Source organism: Sinocyclocheilus rhinocerous, unplaced genomic scaffold (assembly GCF_001515625.1).
Source record: "Sinocyclocheilus rhinocerous isolate Xijiao unplaced genomic scaffold, SAMN03320098_v1.1 scaffold1295, whole genome shotgun sequence".
NCBI classification, from domain to species: Eukaryota; Metazoa; Chordata; class Actinopteri; order Cypriniformes; family Cyprinidae; genus Sinocyclocheilus; species Sinocyclocheilus rhinocerous.
Genome location: NW_015660499.1, coordinates 543,025 through 561,441, shown reverse-complemented (window position 1 = coordinate 561,441; position 18,417 = coordinate 543,025). Strand labels below are relative to the sequence as shown.

The 18,417-nt window shown below is 36.2% G+C and overlaps 1 protein-coding gene across 3 annotated transcripts; it reads left to right on the top strand.

Annotated features, from left to right (window-relative positions):
- The first annotated feature begins 5,565 nt into the window (after positions 1–5,565).
- On the top strand, positions 5,566–9,722 carry LOC107725107 (protein FAM111A-like). 3 transcript variants are annotated; one of them, XM_016534260.1, is made up of 5 exons: positions 5,566–5,613; positions 5,909–5,980; positions 6,609–6,671; positions 8,133–8,247; positions 8,362–9,722. In XM_016534260.1, the coding sequence occupies exons 4-5, from the start codon at positions 8,163–8,165 to the stop codon at positions 9,537–9,539; spliced, it is 1,263 nt and encodes a 420-aa protein (XP_016389746.1). In that variant the 5' UTR covers positions 5,566–5,613; positions 5,909–5,980; positions 6,609–6,671; positions 8,133–8,162; the 3' UTR covers positions 9,540–9,722. The 3 variants fall into 3 exon arrangements, with proteins under 3 accessions (XP_016389746.1, XP_016389745.1, XP_016389744.1); XM_016534259.1 differs by having other exon boundaries at positions 6,606–6,671; XM_016534258.1 differs by lacking the exons at positions 5,566–5,613; positions 5,909–5,980; positions 6,609–6,671 and having other exon boundaries at positions 7,719–8,247.
- Positions 9,723–18,417: the final 8,695 nt, after the last annotated feature.

Sequence of the window (18,417 nt, the reverse complement as noted above, 5' to 3'; positions counted from 1 at the left end):
CAGCCGCACACCTGTTACACTCAGAGAACTGAGTCCTTCCTTCCCGCTTCACACAGTGCATGCTGGAGGTCATGAAGATGATGAGCGTTCAGGACTGGCTCCGGTCTGCTCTCTCTGCTGCTGGACTCTCTGGAGAACATGGACTATATGGAGGCCTGGGATCTGTGTCTGAGGTTACTGGAGCATCTGAGTTTGGATCTGATCGCTCAGGTGCAGTGTTTGCTGGAGGACCGCACGGTGTGCCTTCAGTTTCTGGGCTCATTGTGGGCAGATGATCTCTCCACCTGGGCCTTTCTGATCATCTAGACCTTCAAGTCACTTCTACAAATCAGCGGAGGATGATTTTCCAGAAGATTTCACTGCAGCAAAGTCTTCTAACTGACTCTGATAGCATCATACTCTGCTCAACATATATAAAAAAGAAAGGCTTAATTTGCTGTGCATTTTTGATTATTATTAATATGTGAAGTCAAAGATCAATCAAGAAAATTAACTTTGCACCTGTCAACTCTATATAATTGTAATTTTCATAACGCTTGTATTCACGATAAACAGAGTAATATGAAACACAAATAAAGTGAAGGACCTTTAATCATCTCATGTTTACAATTCACTTCACAAAATTGTAAAAAGAACAAAACAAGTTAAATTAAATGTAAACATAGTAAAATGAAATATAAATACTGAATTAATAATTAATTATTTATAATTGTACACTATTTTAATGCAATTTTATTCAATATAAACATTCAATAATAAACTGAGGGATCTTTAAATGCTACATGTTTCTATGTTACTACAACTAAAATTTACTTCATAAAATTATTAAAAAGTGAATAAATATAAAAACAGTAATGTGAAACATAAGTACTAAATTATAAATAATTATTTATAATTTAATGACTATTTTAAATAAAATGTTATTTAATAAAAACTGCAATGTTAAAAAATAAACGGAGAAACCTTTAAACGCTACATGTTTGTGTGTTGATACTAAAATTTAATTTATAAAATTATTTTAAAAGTAAATCAATGTAAACACGGACGGACCTTTAATCACCACGTTTCCATATTAATAAATCTAAAATTTACTTCACAAAATTATATATGAAAAATACAGCAAAAATATTGTTGACTAGTAGTTTTAAAAGATCAAATAAAATAATAAAACGCGTTTTACAGAAACCTGTGGGTAAAACTAAATTTCCCATATTTGGCGTGTAAAGAACCCACATAAAAAAACAATTTACATGGGGGTCCTTTTCAGGGCGCATTCAGCATTCTTGACTAAAACTGAGGGAATATCCAAACTTATTTATTTATCTCAAGCTCTGTATACTGCCCCAAGAGTAGTTAAATCAGTGAATTCAATTTTATTTAAATTTATATGGAAAAATAAAACACATTATTTACGTAAATTCCATATGGTGAAAGAGTATGAACATGGAGGGGAATCGAAAATCGATTCCAATTCCAGAATCGGATACTTAAGGTCAGGAATCGGATACTTCTTGTAAAATTAAAATTTCGATTCCGCCTATCGATTCCTGTGTGCGTTTATATATATATATATATATATGTATATATACGTTAACATGTTGCAAAAGAGGTGTCACCACCAACATGACCACGCACTTTGATTTAACAGATCATTAACAAGTGAACACGATTCAAACAACAACGTGATTCTTTTCCTATTACAATGATTCATCTGTTTCATTCCTCAAACTTTGACATGTGCGATCACAACGTTGTGATGGATAGATTTGTATATGATACGTTATCTCTTGGTTCTTCCTTGCAGCATTCGATTCACACCAGTGTGATTTGAAGCTGACCTAAAGAGAGCAGCTGTCATGTATATGAATGAGACCGCTTAACAAACAGTCTTTTCAACCACACAGTATCATTTATTTCTGTGTTACGAACATTCAAATAATCACAGAAGTACTGGGATAAAAGTTTATAGCGCGGATATAAACTCTGATGTGTACAGTAGCGATCAAAATAGAGTAAATCACCTTTTGAAAGTAATTTGACACTTCAAATAAAGATTTACCAATTACATTGTTACGCCAGTAGGTGGCGAAACGAGGTTAAAATGTATTGTCTTTGAATCATTCAAAAACGCTGATTTATCCAGTAATGAAACAATAAAATATTGAGTGAGTCATTGAATTATTCATTCATAAATTACATGTGATTTTGTTTAGTTGTCTGTCTGATGCTTTTTTCTTCAGAATCGTGAGAACCACAATCTCCATTAAAAAAAAAAAAATTTTTTAAACTCACTTTATTCAGAATCGTGCAGCTCTATTTTGCACACAAAGAGCTCTTAAACAAGTCCAGTTTTTATGTAGACGACTGATTTTTGTTCATGGTATTCAGCTGCAACTAAATGTTTTGCAAAAAGAGACAGAATAAAAAAGCCTATGTTTGATATAATACGTGACCCTGGACCACAAAACCAGTCTTAAGTAGCACAGGTATATTTGTAGCAATAGCCAAAAATACATTCCCAGCTAACAATTTTTGGTTCATGGAACGTTAGTTTTTGGTTCCCAGAACGTTATTTTTTATGGTTTGTTTTTGGTTAGCCAGGAACGTTTTTTTCCTAGAACGTTATTATTACGCAATTAATCCATCTTGGTTTGGTGGTTCAGATGTGTTTGATCAGGGTTGGTGCTAACTTCCACAAAAAAATTTTTTTTTGTGGATTCACAACATTTATTCTGTTAAATATTGTATTCTAGATCTATTGACGTAGTTTTTGTTCAGAACTGTTGTTCTTTCTGTTCTATGGCAGTAGTATGAATTATATCTAGCTGAGTCAAAGGGTTGACATCTGTGATAACTGATCACAGTTTTTCATTGTTAAAAACTGACCACAGATGTTCTAAAATATGGATATAATTTTAGGCTCAGTGACTAACACCTTGAAGATACATGAACAGAAACGTGCACTCTTCTAGCTAGGGCTCAAACAGATCAACCTCCTGACCAGAGATCGTCTTATTATTGGGAGATGCGGGAGTCTGTAGTACTTACCACTGGAAAAAGTATAACGGCTATCACGTAAAGGGACCTCAGACAATCATATAATGGCAGTGACGCCAGTGGCTGGCATTCACAGTTTTATGACAGACATATAATTTTAGCAATTTTATGCAGGTGAGAAGCAAATGTTTCATCATAAGTTTAAGTTTCGATTCTCTTTACTGGGTGTGGACTGAAGAGCAGATATGGAACATGGCAAGCTGTTTTAACATTTAATCCATAAAACGTACTAGTATCTATTTTCATGATACTAGTACTTATTAGCTATTAGTTTTGTATTCCTTTAGGTACTAGTACTTCTTTATTGGCTACTAGTGCTTATTTCGTAGGTACTAGTATCTTTTTTAAAGATTCTGGTACTTATTCATTAGATACTAGTTGTATTATTTATTACATACACTGTTAGAAATCGCTGTAGTTTTAGCAGCACAGTACTGTAAAAACCTACAGTACAATACCACGTTTATACATTATAGTAAAATACTGTATTTTATATTGCATTCTGGGTAATTTAGACTTGGCAGGAAAATTTTACAGTATATTTTAGTGTTGCTGTAACCTGACTGTAATACGCCAGGCAATAATACAGGATTGCTGTAAATAGCGCGCCACCTGACATCACACAGACAGAACACAACTGCTGCTGACCGGAGAGAGAAGCAGAACGGCGGATTTCTGGACGTTTGGTAAGTTAATTTGATTATTATGTTTTTATTCTATAATATACAGTGCCGTGAAAAGGTTTTTGCCCCCTTCCTGTTTTTTTGTTTATTTTTTGCATATTTGTCACACTTAAAAGATTCAGATCATCAAACTAATTTTAATTGAGACTCAACCTGTTTAATCCAAAACATTTTTCAGACATGAAAATATCCAGGTGAGGTGTCATTAGTCACCCTTTGAAGTAATGATTATTTTTTGAAAAGTGTGTGAAAAAGTGTGTTTTATGGTTGGTCACAATTGTGACCGGTGGGTTAATGTGTATATACTGAATTAACATATTTCTGCAGTCATAACAGTTGTTATATATCTCAGCCCAGCTATTTGAAACTCTGTTTCATCACATTCCAGGGTTACTATTATGCATCAAAACCCTTATGGATAGGAATACTGAAAAAAAAATACAACCATTAACATACGCTGCCATGAAAAGTTTTTTGCCCCCCTTCCTTAATTTTTTGCATATTTGTCACACTTAAAAGATTCAGATCATCAAACTAATTTTAATATTACACAAAGATAATGCAAGTAAATGCAAAATGCAGTTTTTAAATGATGGTTTCATTTATTAAGGGAAAAAAACTCTCCAAACCTACCTGGCCCTATGTGAAAAATTGATTGCCCCCTCCTGTTAAATGATGAAAGAACTGTGATTAACCACATTATTTTAGAAAGCTGAGTTAAATTTCACTAGCCACACCCAGGCCTGATTACTGACAGACCTGTTGAATCAAGAAATCACTTAAACGGAACCTGTCTGACAAAGTGAAGCGTGCTTAAAGAGCATCACATCATGCCGCGATCTAAAGAAATTCAAGAACAGATGAGAAACAAAATAGCTGACATGTATCAGCCTGGAAAGGGTTATGAAGCCATTTCTAAGGCTTTGGGACTCCAGTGAACCACGGTCAGAGCCATTATCCACAAATGGAGAAAGCTTGGAACAGTGGTGAACCTTCCCAGGAATGGCCAGCCTACCAAAATTACTCCAAGAGCGCAACGACAACTCATCCAGGAGGTCATAAAAGAACCCAGAACAACATCTAAAGAACTGCAGGCCTCACTTGCCTCAATTAAGGTCAGTGTTCATGATTCAACAATAAGAAAGAGACTGGGCAAAAACAGCATCCATGGGAGAGTTCCAAGGCAAAAGCCATTGCTGACCAAAAAGAACACAAAGGCTTGTCTCACATTTGCCAAAAAATATCTTGTTTATCCCCAAGACTTTTGGGCAAATATTCTGTGGACTGATGAAAGGTGTGTGTCCTGTTACATCTGGCGTAAAACCAACACAGCATTTCATAAAAAGAACATCATACCAACAGTCAAACATGGTGGTGGTAGTGTGATGGTCTGGGGCTGCTTTGCAGCTTCAGGATCTGGACGACTTGCCATAATTGATGGAACCATGAATTCCGCACTCTATCAGAAAATCCTGAAGGAGAATGTCCATCAGTTTGTAACCTCAAGCTCAAGTGAACTTGGGTTATGCAAATTACTATTACAATGCATTTATTAGATACTAGCACTTTTAAATACTATTACCTTCGCTTCCGATGTGTCGTTTGGCAAATACATAAGTTTGCATACCTTTTTTTTTTTTTTTACAACATTTCATTATGTAAGCTAAAGAATAAGCAATAGTTACTAAAAAATAAGTACTAGCAGGATGAAAATAGATATGTTCTAAGGATTAAATGCTGAAATGGCTTGCCATATATGGAAATCAGGATTGTTTGTTTAACTAGGTGTGTACTGAATGAGAAAAGAAACTCTGAAGTCAGGAAGTTCAGACACTGTCCTACACCATCCAGATTCTCTCTTAACTTGGACAAGGTAAGATTTCCTGGATTTCTTTTTAAGTTTGGATACTAGTTCATTAATTTAGTTTACTTTAAAATTTGGAAACTAGTTTCTTGTCTTCTAAGTAAAAACTGATGGTACTGTGATTGTAAATTCATCTTGTGCACCATCTATCTGTCTGTCAGTCTGTCTGCAGAAAGATAACTGTAGAATTTGACTATTTCTAATTTCAAGGCAAAACTGTTAAAATAACAAAGTGAAAGTATTAAAGCAAGTTAGAAATCTTTCTCCTCTGAGCTCAGGTCATAATTTTTTGTTCTATTCACAGATACACGGAACACCCAAAAACATGTCTAAAGAACCACCCAACAAAAAATTACAGCAGACCGACCTGGGTTCTGTGAGTGACGGTTTTCCTTCTCATCCTCTCTGTTTAGCCACTGCATTAGATGTAGGCTTAGATCTAATGGTAATCTAAACCTGGGGAAATGTCACAAGCTATAGTGACAGTGTTCAGGTAAGGTTGTGGTACTTCTTGTTTGTTTTGTAGTGTTTTAGGCCTACGAAACAAAAAGCTTGAGGTAACTTGTCAAAAATCAGCTGAATACTACAGTGCCTGAGGGTTATTAATATAACAATATAAAATCGCTAATTACTTAATAAGAAATTACAAATATAACGCTTATATATAACGATATGCTATATCTGTTAATTCCTCAGTTTTTCAATCACTAAAACAATTTTTATATTCCTATATAAGAAGGAATCTTTTTTTTTTTCATTTGAACAACCACACTCTATTGTGGATATACAGAAAAATGCCACAGTTGGAATAAAAAAAAAAAAACTGTGATTTCACTGATTCACAGAAGATGTTTTTGACTGTTCTGTAGGCTATACTGTATTTTCTAAATGCATATTTGTTTCCCTCTCAGTGTTAACAGACCACTAGTCTGATTTAAATTATGATAGAAATCTTTAGACAGTGGTAAACCTGTATTAATTTCAATGTTGTTGACATTTAGCAGGAAACAATGGCTCATTCACTTAAGACAGAAGCTGAAGAGGAACCCTAAAAACATCTGCAGCAGGTAGATTGCCTAAAGGGATACTTCACCCAAAATTCTGAAAGACCTCTGATCATTTACTCACCCTCATGCTGTCCCAGATGTATATGGCTTTCTTTCTTCAGATGAACACAAATGGAGATTTTTAGAAAAGTAATCCATCTGTGTGACCCCATATAATGGACCCTCAAAGTTGATGCTTAAGAAAGTGTGCATCGTCAAATGTGAGACTGCAGCTTAACCCTCTGGTATTGTTCAGTTGGAAGTCACACTCGTGTTGTTTGTGGTCAAATCTGACCAGAGATCCTTATTGTATCATTTGGGATTTCGTGTTACTAAACAATATTCATATGTAAATCATGGACCATTTGTTTAAACATTTTATACTATTTTTCAAATAATTCAGTATTTAAGTTTAAATGGAGCAAAAGTACTTGAAGGTGATAGTTCACTCAAAAAAGAAAATGGCTTATGGCCAACTGTCATATATGTTAATGTTATGTTAGGCATAAATGTCACCATGTTGCAAATCACGATGTAAGCACATTGTGAAACTTGCGAAATGTGGAAGACCCGGGGACCATCACTTTTAGCATGAGCTTTTACAATGTGCTTACATCATGCTTCACAAAATACTGGAGTTTATGTCAAAGGAGAGGAATTTGAAGTTAAATTTTAAACACACCTATTGTTTTGCTTCAGAAGACATTGATTCATCCACTGGGGACATATGCATTCCTGTTGTGTTCACAGTGTAGTTTTGAAGAGTCAACTTTGAGGGTCCTGTACACTTACATTACATGGACTCACAGAGATGGATTTATTTTTTCCAAAAAATGTGTGGTAAAAATGTGTGTCTTTGAGTTCATCTGAAGAAAGAAAGATATATACATCTAGGGTGGCATGAAGGTAAGTGATGAGAGAATTTTTATTTTTGGGTGGAATTTACCTTTAAAAAAATACTAATAAAAAAAATCACCATTACATGACAAATGTTTCTTAAATGATATTCCCTTGAATGTCTGTTTGTACATGATGGATTGTTTATCTGAATTTAACAGAGAACAAAAGAGCAAAAACACACTCTCAGGTTTTGTTTCGACTCTGATCCTGATCCAGTTTTTGTGTCATGTAATACATCCATGACTGTGCTTGATGCCCTTAATACAAGCGACACTTTCAGGGTGAATAAGAATGTAAATGACATGAAGAAAGAAATAGTCATCCTGAGAGCTGACGGAGCTGCTGTGAAGACAGATTTCCCCTGCTGTCTTATTGAAAAAGATGAGATCATAACAATAACCTTCATCACAAAGAAAAAAAAGGCTTGTGCAATGCAGGAGACACAAGAAAGACCTTTTTCTTCCGGGACGGACCTAGTCACATTTTACATTAAAACGACAGGAAAGGAGAATATGATATACACAATGAAAAATAATGAACTGAGAAACACTGCTGATTATGTTTGTGTTTATGCATTCAAAGGAGAGGAGGTCGAAACTGCTCTTAAGCGTGATGGACGATTCACTGATAAAACTTTCCAGAAACTCTGTGTCCTCTCCCTGGAGTCTAAGGGTAGAGCAAAGAGGGTTCAATCAAGGTATGAAATGTCCAACCCTGTTGAGCATCTTGATAAGAAGACATTTCAGATAATTGTTATTGGTGACAGTCGGCCAAAAGAAACAAACTAAAGTCAAGATTGAATCTGATGTAGCTTCAGCTGCTGATTCAGCACAAGATGACCCAGGTCAGCATCCCATCTCCACTGAGCAAAAAACAATTCAAGAGAGAGAGACAGATTCTGCAGGTCCTTCAGCTATAGGGCCAGCAACACAGAATACTTCTGGAATTTTTTCTAGTGATTCTGGAAATTCTTTCTCCATTCACATTGAGAACTTTCTCAAGTCTCTGTGTGAAGATGTACTGAAAAAGCTAAAACGGCGAAAGAACCCCCAAGTTCAAAGGTTCATCCAAAAAGAATATGACAAAGGTGTTCAATGTTTCACTGAGGTGAACAAAGTGAGGCAGATTATGACACTCTCCGATTCTGTGTGTTTGATTAAAGTTGAGAATTCTGCTAAAGGAACCGGCTTCTTAGTCTTTGACAGATTCATCCTCACTAATGCTCATGTAGTTAAGGACTGTGTTTATTCCTCACCAGAGCATCCTCACACAATTAAACTTTCAAAGACTCTGACGGCTGTATTTAATTATGAAGTTTCTGGATCTGATGCAAAAGTTCTGTCAATAAAAGATGACGTTGTTGCTTATGGTTATGAAACGAATGACAGGCTCAGATTCCATGATTTTGCTCTTCTTGAACTGGAAGCTGCACCTGATGACTGTACTGAATTGTTTGAACGCTATAAGCATGTCTCCCCTCCTAACCGTGGTGGGATCTACATTTTGGGACACCCAAATGGTGAGGTTAAGAAGATGGACCCTTGCTTCATCATTGGGAGTGAGAAGCAACCACAGAGTATAAATAAACACATATCTGAGAATGTTTCCTGTCCATATGTATCATGGCACTGTTGGCCGTATCTACATCAGAACCGGATTACCTATGACTCTTGTTTCTATCATGGATCTTCTGGCTCTCCAGTGTTTGATGAACACTGCTGTCTGATTGGTATGCATTCTGGTGGCTTTGATTACGAAGAAGGTGAGAAAACTAGGAGTGTTATAGAATATTCCTATTCCATGCCATCCATCATAGATGCTATTGTCACACAAGTCAAGACAAGAAGTGACATTTTAAAATTGCTCTCTAAATTTAAATCTATACATGAACATTTTGGCCTCAGGCCCCTAAAGGATACATGTGGAGCAAACATGCCCGTAAATGAAGAACAGCTGAGTGAGAAAGTTGAAGAAATGGAAGTAGATTAATGAAACAGCGGGTCCTTGAGTCCTGATTGAAGTCCCACACATTTCTGTAACTATCCGGGAAATGTCTGATAGAGATTTGTCTATTATGGATTTTTATTTTCATATTTCATTTATTATTCTAGATTGAAGATTGTTGATTTTAAATCATTTAAAATAATGTTTCTTGATGAGAATAAATCCATAGAGGAGACAGCAATACATATTCTTCAGGATATAGTTTTAAAAATACGATATAAAAAAATCCATAGAACTAAAATAAATGTTTTTAATCATAAAGCAGAATCTGACAAATTAATTTGTTAAATACTCATTTAACAAATCATTCACTTATATATTATTTTTACTTCACATTTATGTCGCTGTAAAGTGGTTTTACATTGATTTATCTTAATTGTTGTTTTTGTTGTAAGGGGTCATGTTCAAGCTTCCATTTAGATTCACACAAATAACTGATATGACTGTTGTAATGGGAAACAATACACAGCTACAATCAAATGTGTATCTCCACTACAATAAATACATTTAGAATGAAGAAATTTGAGTTTATTGTGGGTTCAGATCAGTGTTCTGTTCATTACATTAAATAAGACTATTACTATACCAAATGCAGCTTTAATGTTTGTTCCACTTACATTTATTATTCCATTAGTGTGTACCTTGTCCGATGCATGTGATGGTGTGTTGTTTTGATTGTTCATCATGTTGAGAAGCTTCTAAGAGCCTCAGTTTGTTGGGTCTGGAAAATTTTGTGAATGACCTGTACAGAAGAAGTGTAATCACAATTAAAACAACCTTAATTTGTATTTCATATTACAATAAAGACCCTATCAAGTCTTGATAAGTGCATGTTTCTGTCCTGTGTTGATGTAATTTCTAATGAAACAGGAAGATTTTATGGAACATATATGGAATCAAAGCTTAAAATGTTTCATATTAATGTTTTAATGTAAGCAAAATGAATCAGTTTAGTGACTGGAATCTTCTATGTTGAGATCATTCAATCACCAAAATAATAATATATTTTTTATGTTTATATTTTAATTTGAACTTTTGCTTGCCAGAAAACTCTCACCACTGAGCTTTGCTGTAGTATGTGTGTGAGATCATGTTATACTCACAGGAAGCAGGTACTGTGAGGATTCTTCCATCAGGTCCTGCAGAAAGGGATGCTGGGATAGCGTGGAGAAAATAATCTTGTCCTCACCTTTAAAACCCAACTCCTTAAACACCTTCAACAGCTCCTGAACACACAACACCACATTAAATACAGTCCCATACATGCACACCATTTACACCATCTACTGATCTACAGAAACACAGATTACGTCACTCTGTTCCAAAACTAAGTGAAATACTTTCCAGTGAGCACCTACTGGACACAAAGATTTCACAAATAGACCTACATTTATGAGACAGTTATAAGTGACTAACACACACATACACAAACATGAGTGTTTATTTGAAATAAAAATGTTTCCTATTTGTTTATATTTTTTCATTAAAATGGTCCAAATGAAGTAGGGTGAAGTTGGGATCTTTTGGTTTTGGAGCAGAGCTGTTATATTCTACCTCTCTGAGTTCATCTCTGCTCCTGTGGTTTGGCTGGAAGCGGTTCAAACGTGAGGAGACTTGATCATCTCCATGACTCAGAACTCCGAGCACATCATCCAAAGACAGACCCACTTCATCAGATTCCACCCCCCTCTCCTCCTCTTCATCATTAGCGTCACACGCCTCAACTCCAGCGCCCTCCATATACGGCACAGACTGTGCATTACAGTAATAAGAATAAGTAAATTAAACAAAATTAATTCCAGAGGCTGCAGAACGATTCTACCATCAAAACTTTGCGGAGTAAATTAATGGACGATGTCACATAGGTATTTCAGAGACTATTCCCTACTATTTTTATTTACTTATTTATTTTAAGACACTTGGACTTGTGAGATTTTGGTTTAGTACACGTTGATGTTTGGTAGACTTCAATTAATCACTTTGGCACCTTTTTTTATTTTTTCCTCTTCCTTGCCGGGCTTATAATTACCCTTGTGACTTTGCACGGCACACTCGCTTAGTTACGTCCTGTCTATTCTTAATTGGTAGCGATCTGGTTTTAACGGTGTTCTTTAATCTTGTTGGAGCCGACTCCACTACTTAATCGGTTGTGATAAAGTTTTTCTGGCCACTCGCCATGTTTAGAAGGACGAGTATCAGAAGTGTTCTCCACTGGTTCCTTTTGAGTGTACTTGTATTTTTGTTTTCTGTGTTCATGGGTTGTGTTCAATGGAGGATTTTCTTTTTTTATGTGGTTTATAATTTCATTTTCTACATGTATCTTTTTGGTTGAGGTTAAAAAACCTGGCATTTTGGTTTTTTCCCTTCAGGTAATTTCATTATTTTTTCCTTTAAAGCAGTTTTATGGATAAGCCCTCTGTTAGTTCTTAGGGGAGGAGGGTGGTCACACTATTAGAATCGTTACATGGAATGTATGTGGGTTGGGTGGTCAAATTAAATGTTCCAAAGTTTTCTCCCACCTTAAGATTCTTTCTTCTGATATTATATTTCTCCAGGAGACACACCTGCCTATAAGTGACCATACTAGGCTGAGTAAACCTTGGGTTGGTCAGGTGTATCATTCCAGTTTTAATAGCAGGTCAAGAGGTACAGCTATCTTGATACATAAAAGAGTAATGTTCCTCTCGGAACAAGTAATCTCTGATCCCGAGGGATGCTTTGTTATTGTTAGTGGTGTTCTTTTTCAAAAACCAGTTGTTTTAGTAAATGTCTATGCTCCGAATTGGGACAATCCTACTTTTATGTCCATGCTTTTCTCAAAGATCCCAAATCTTGACACTCATCATCTTATTTTTGGAGGGGACCTTAACTGTGTTATTGATAATAATCTTGATAAATCTGTGTCTAAATCATCTATATCCTCTGCTATGTCCAGGTCCTTAATTTCATTGATGAATCAAATAGGCTGTGTATATCCCTGGCGCTCTTTCCATCCTTCTGATAAGACATTCTCTTTCTTTTCTAGTGTGCACCATGTTTACTCACGTATTGATTACTTTTTTCTTGACAAAGCCCTACTTTCTTCTGTGATTTCCTCTGATTATTCTGCCATCGTTATTTCTGATCATGCCCCGCATATGTTAGACTTCTCCTTTTTGCCCGATTTTAAGAGCCGGCCTCCATGGAAATTTGATACAGGGCTTCTATCTAGAACTGATTTCTGTGAATTTTTATCTAAAAATATAGATTTTTTTCATTGAAACTAACAAAACAGAAACCATTTCTGCTTCTCTTTTAAGGGAAACATTTAAAGCCTTCATTCGTGGCAGGATAATTTCCTATGGTGCCCATTTAGTTAAGACAAGGAAATCACAGCAGCAAGAGCTTATCCGCTCAATTTTAGAGGTGGATAGCCAGTATTCTTGCACACCCAGCCCCGAACTTAAACTGAAACGCCTAAGATTACAAAGTGAATTTGATTTGCTCTCAACACATAAAGCAGAATATTTACTTAAAAGTACCAAAGCCACCTACTACGAACATGGGGACAGAGCGGGCCGCCTTCTTGCCTCCCAGCTTAAACATCAGTCTGCATCTTGCTGCATAACACATATTTTTGATAACTCTTCAGACAAGCTTGTTTCTGACCCTCATAAAATTAATTCTGTCTTTTCCACCTTTTACTCTAAGCTTTACACCTCTCAATCCCCTTCTGACTTATCTTTAATGGATTCTTTTTTCCACAATTTAAATATTCCTACTGTTAATACAGACACTGCAAAGAATTTGGACGAACCTATCAGGTTAGATGAAATTATCACTTGTATTGGCCTCATGCAGTGTAACAAGGCTCCAGGGCCCGTGAAAACGGCTATGAGAGGATGCCCCCTGTAGAAGAGATGCTGGCTAGCTATCTCTCTTCGGGCGAGACATCCTCCCTTAATACTTCCTCCTTGCCATCTAAGCCCCTCCAGGATACATCGATGTGCACGTTCCCCATAGCGACCCCTAGAGGACGCAGTGTCTCGTTCCCTACTCAGGGAACCATGGTTACATAAGTAACCTGAGACGGTGTATTGGCCTCATGCAGTGTAACAAGGCTCCAGGGCCCGATGGTTTCCCATTAGACTTCTATAAGAAATTCTCTACTCAAATAGCCCCCTTACTGTTCGATATGTACAATGAGGCGTTTCAACGTCTTCCAGCCTCGTTAAACCAAGCATCTATCTCTCTTCTATTACAAAAAAAACAAAGACCCGACTTTATGTAGTAGTTATAGGCCCATTAGTTTATTGAATGCTGATATAAAAATTCTAGCAAAGGTGTTGGCAAGGCGCATGGATTCATGTCTATCTGATATTATATCTGATGACCAAACTGGGCTTATTAGGGGACGTCAGATGCCATCTAATATTCAACGCTTGTTAAACATAATTTTTGACCCATCTCCCTCTGTAGCTTCAGAACTGATTATTTTCCTCGATGCTGAAAAAGCATTTGATCGTGTAGAATGGAATTATTTATTTACTGTATTAGAAAAATTTGGTTTCGGGCACAATTTGATTTCATGGATTCGCCTTTTATACTCTGCTCCCTCTGCAAGCGTTAGAACCAATTTTGGTAGTTCTTCTTTCTTTCCTCTCTCCCGTGGGACAAGGCAGGGATGCCCTCTGTCCCCTCTTCTTTTTGCTTTGGCAATTGAGCTGCTTTCTATTGCCTTAAAATCTTCCCCATTAATATCCGGTATCCATAGGGGAGGCTTTGAACATCGGGTCTCGCTATACGCAGACGATCTGCTGCTATATCTTCAGGACCCTGTAGGCTGTGTTGATGAGGTTATGCGCTTGCTTGACACCTTTGGCTCTTTTTCTGGTTACAAATTGAATTTTACAAAAAGTGAATGTTTCCCCATAAATGAGGCGACTAGGAAAATTCCTAAAAGCTCCCTACCCTTTCATTTTTCTTCTACTGGTTTTCGTTATTTAGGGGTAAACATTTCTCACTCTTTTAAATCTCTTTTTAAGAATAATTTCACTAACTTGGTCGAACAAATTAAACTTGATTTAAAACGTTGGGACAGCCTACCCCTCTCTCTCGCAGGAAGAGTGGAGACTATTAAAATGAATGTTCTTCTTTTTTATTTCTCTTTCAATCTCTTCCTCTTTTTCTACCTAAATCTTTTTTTAACTGTCTTGACAAAACAATTTCCACTTTTATTTGGGCAGGTAAGACTCCCAAAATAAACAACATTATTCTTCAACGTCGTAAATGTGATGGTGGCTTAGCTCTGCCTAATTATTTATTTTATTATTGGTCCGCTAATATTTCCAAGATTTCTTTATGGTATAATGCTCCACAGGTTAGCTGGTGTACACTAGAAGCTGCTACTTGTACCTCTTCTTCCCTCCCAGCACTAGTCTTTGCTCCTTTATCTCTCCGTCCCTCTAGCTATACTAGAAATCCCATTATGCTGTCAACTCTAAAAATTTGGAAACAATTTCGACAACATTTTCAGTTAAAATCGCTCTCTGTTCTCAGCCCTATTTGCAACAATCACTTGTTTTTGCCCTCTGCTATTGATCACACTTTTAAAAGATGGCGTGATAAAGGCATTGTTTGTTTTTCAGATCTTTTCATTGATAATTCTTTTGCTGCTACTGGGATTCCTTTTTTGACTTTCTTTCAAGGGCTCTACATATTTCTCTCTCTCCATGTCCTATGGTTGCCATCTTTGGTGTGTCTCTTTTTTCTTCTCTTCTCACTAAACAACAAGCAGATGTTATTGCTTTCGCCTCCCTGGTTGCTAGAAGAAGCATTTTGCTACATTGGAAGTGTCCAACCCCACCCCCAACTACCTCTTGGTTAAAAGATCTTATGTCATTCCTTTCTCTGGAAAAACTGAAGTACGCTACCCGGGGCTCATCTGATAAATTCTACAAAACTTGGAACCCCATTCAAAATTTCTTTGATTCTCTGACCTCACTAGATTCTGATTAAGTTTGTTCAGTGTGTGAGCATGTTTGTATCTATGTACAGTACAGTATGGTTGTTTGTTAGCATGCATGTAGGTATACTTATATATGCATGGTTATATGTTTTGATTGTATGCACTTCGGCCTATTTTTATTATTCTTATATACATTTTAAAGATTATTATATACATTCATGTATTATTATTATTATTATACATATTGTAGTTTCTTGTTAATCCTCCTGAGGGGGTTATGAGTGGGGGGAGGTTATTTATTGTTCGTCTAGTTCTTGTCTGAATTAACCCTTTCTTTTCTTCTTCTTCTTCTTTCCCTGTACTGTTTTGATTATCATTCAGAGTTAAATGTGGGGGTAAGATAAAAGAAAGCGCAAACAATGTTCCCTTTACTGTATTGTCCTATGTTATGTTTTGTTTTTAATCTGTCTGTGTAATAAAGCATGTGGAAAAACAAAATTAATGTGCTTAGTTTAATTAAAAATTATGTCACAATGCAAATCTTAAAGGTTCTAAAAACAGGATTTTTTTATTTTGGGGTGAAATATGACTCTGACAAGTTCTCTTTAAGCTCTTCAGCTCAGAAAAGTCTGTTGAAGAGTCCATTTCATACTGTGTGTACCTGTGTGAGGGGGCCAGTGTGTTTATAGTGCAGTGTGTGTCCGATCACGAGGCTGAGTGCTCTGGTGAAGCCCTGAGCCGGTTCAGGATGGCAGCAGAAATACAGCAGCATGCTCAGATAGTCCAGCATCAATGGAGATGAGTGTGTGCTCGCAAACAGACTGAAGAAAAACTACACACAGAAATCACAAAACAACACATTTATGTTTATATATAGAGTATCTGTTCAGAACATCTTTTGGGAAACATCATAGTTGCAGTCAAAGTTAAGGGAATACTTCACTCCAAAATGAATTGGCACCCATTCACTGCAGAGGATCCATTGATGAGCAAGTGATGTAATGCTAAATTTCTCCAAATCTGTTCAGATGGATAAACAAACTCATCTACATCTTGGATGGCCTGATGGTGAGTACATTTTCAGCAAATTGTCCTTTTTGGGCGAACTATTCATCTAATTCATTTATTCAGGTATGTTTCACTGCATATTAAAGGGGTCAAATCATGAGGAATCAAGTTATTCTTGATCTTTTGAAATATAAAAGCTTGATGTACTACTATGAAAACACTAACTTCACAATAAATCTTTGCAAAGAGGCGAAAGGATGGAAGATGTAGACATCTGTGGCAAAAAGAAAGAAAGAAAAAATTGATATGACCCCATTTAAAGTTAAAAATCATTTAACCTGCTGCATTACCTTCTTACGGTTGGCTAGTCTGTCATAGGGCAGCGGTTCAGTTGGGTCATCAGGGACAGGAAGATCTCTTTCACTGGGAAACCACAACTCAACCTGATTATAGAATGAATCACATGCTAAGTACACTGTAGTACACTGTCCTCACTGTTTTTGTTTGTTTGCTTTGGAGTGTAGGGAAAAGCCTTAAAAACCTAGTCATTATATGAAATTGCAATGTGAAATACCTTGGCCATTCTCTGGTCTTTAATTGCTAGAGGGGGAAAAATCGCATAAATAGCTAATTTAATAATGGAATTCAAATTTTGGTTGCACTTATATATTTTACAGTACGTGTACTTACAGTGTACCTACCTAAGAAAGTCCTGGTAATATAAGGTAACTACATGGTGTAGGGTTAAATTTAGGGGTAGGTTCAGGTACCTAGTTTTTACATAGTTATTGTAATTACTAAAATAAGAACATAGTATGTACATGAGTAACAGGACTGTAAAATAAAGTGCTACCCAAATTTTAAATGGTATATACCTGCAATATTGTGCTAAATGTAGAATTTGATTACAACAACAATAACTAGAAGTACAAAATAAAAATAAAAAAGGTTGGGTGTGCTCCTCAAGAGGACTAATATTGTAAATCATTAAAGTCTCTGCTTATAAATGTCCAATTCTTCAAAGTAGCTACACTACTGTTGGAAAAAGGGCCCCCTTGGGATAAAACGCCCCCTACTGTTTCTCCCAAAAGAACCACTAGATGAAGTCAAGATTTTTTTCTTTTTATAACTATGGACTACGTTGACAAGAGTGATGTAGAAGTATTCACCATGAAGCTTACACTGGTGACGTATCTGAGAGAAAACAGATTTCACAGTAAATGATCTCATTTTCAGCAGTAAGAAAAAAAGTGTTTTGTAGAACATCACAGTTATATAATTAGTATATGTTATTATACTAGTATTATATATTATATAATGTTAATGTTTAACCGGTATTCCTTTAAAGCAAATGGAAATAATGTAGTTCTGTGATTGCGCATTAGTCCTGTGAGAGTAACTCTAACGCTGGCGCTGAGTTAACACTGATGTGAATGCGTGGCGTTATATTGAGACGGAGGAGGCGCCAGAACTGCAGCTGATAGAATGTGCGCTGTAGCAGATACAACAATATTTCTTCAAAAGCAGATCGTGGAGACATTTTAATCGTCCACCATCAAAAATCGTCATATCGCACACCCCTAACTACCAAGTATAATCGATCTCACACACACAAACAAGCACAAGAAATCACTTCACACTATTAAGCGGCTGTATTATGAACATGCAAAACTGTATCGCATGCGTGCTACAGTGGTAAATTTATTCATCGCACAGACCAGTTTTTTCGTAGCACGTGCGACATATATGTTGCACTGTACAGCCCTGCCATAGTTTGTCATTAAATAACGATTTCAGATAAATTATCTGTATGTAGTCTTTTGTGTAATAGTTACTCTGCCAGATAGTTATGGCTTCAAACATTCCAGACCAATATTTCAGTTAAGAAATCCAGGCATTTTATGAAGA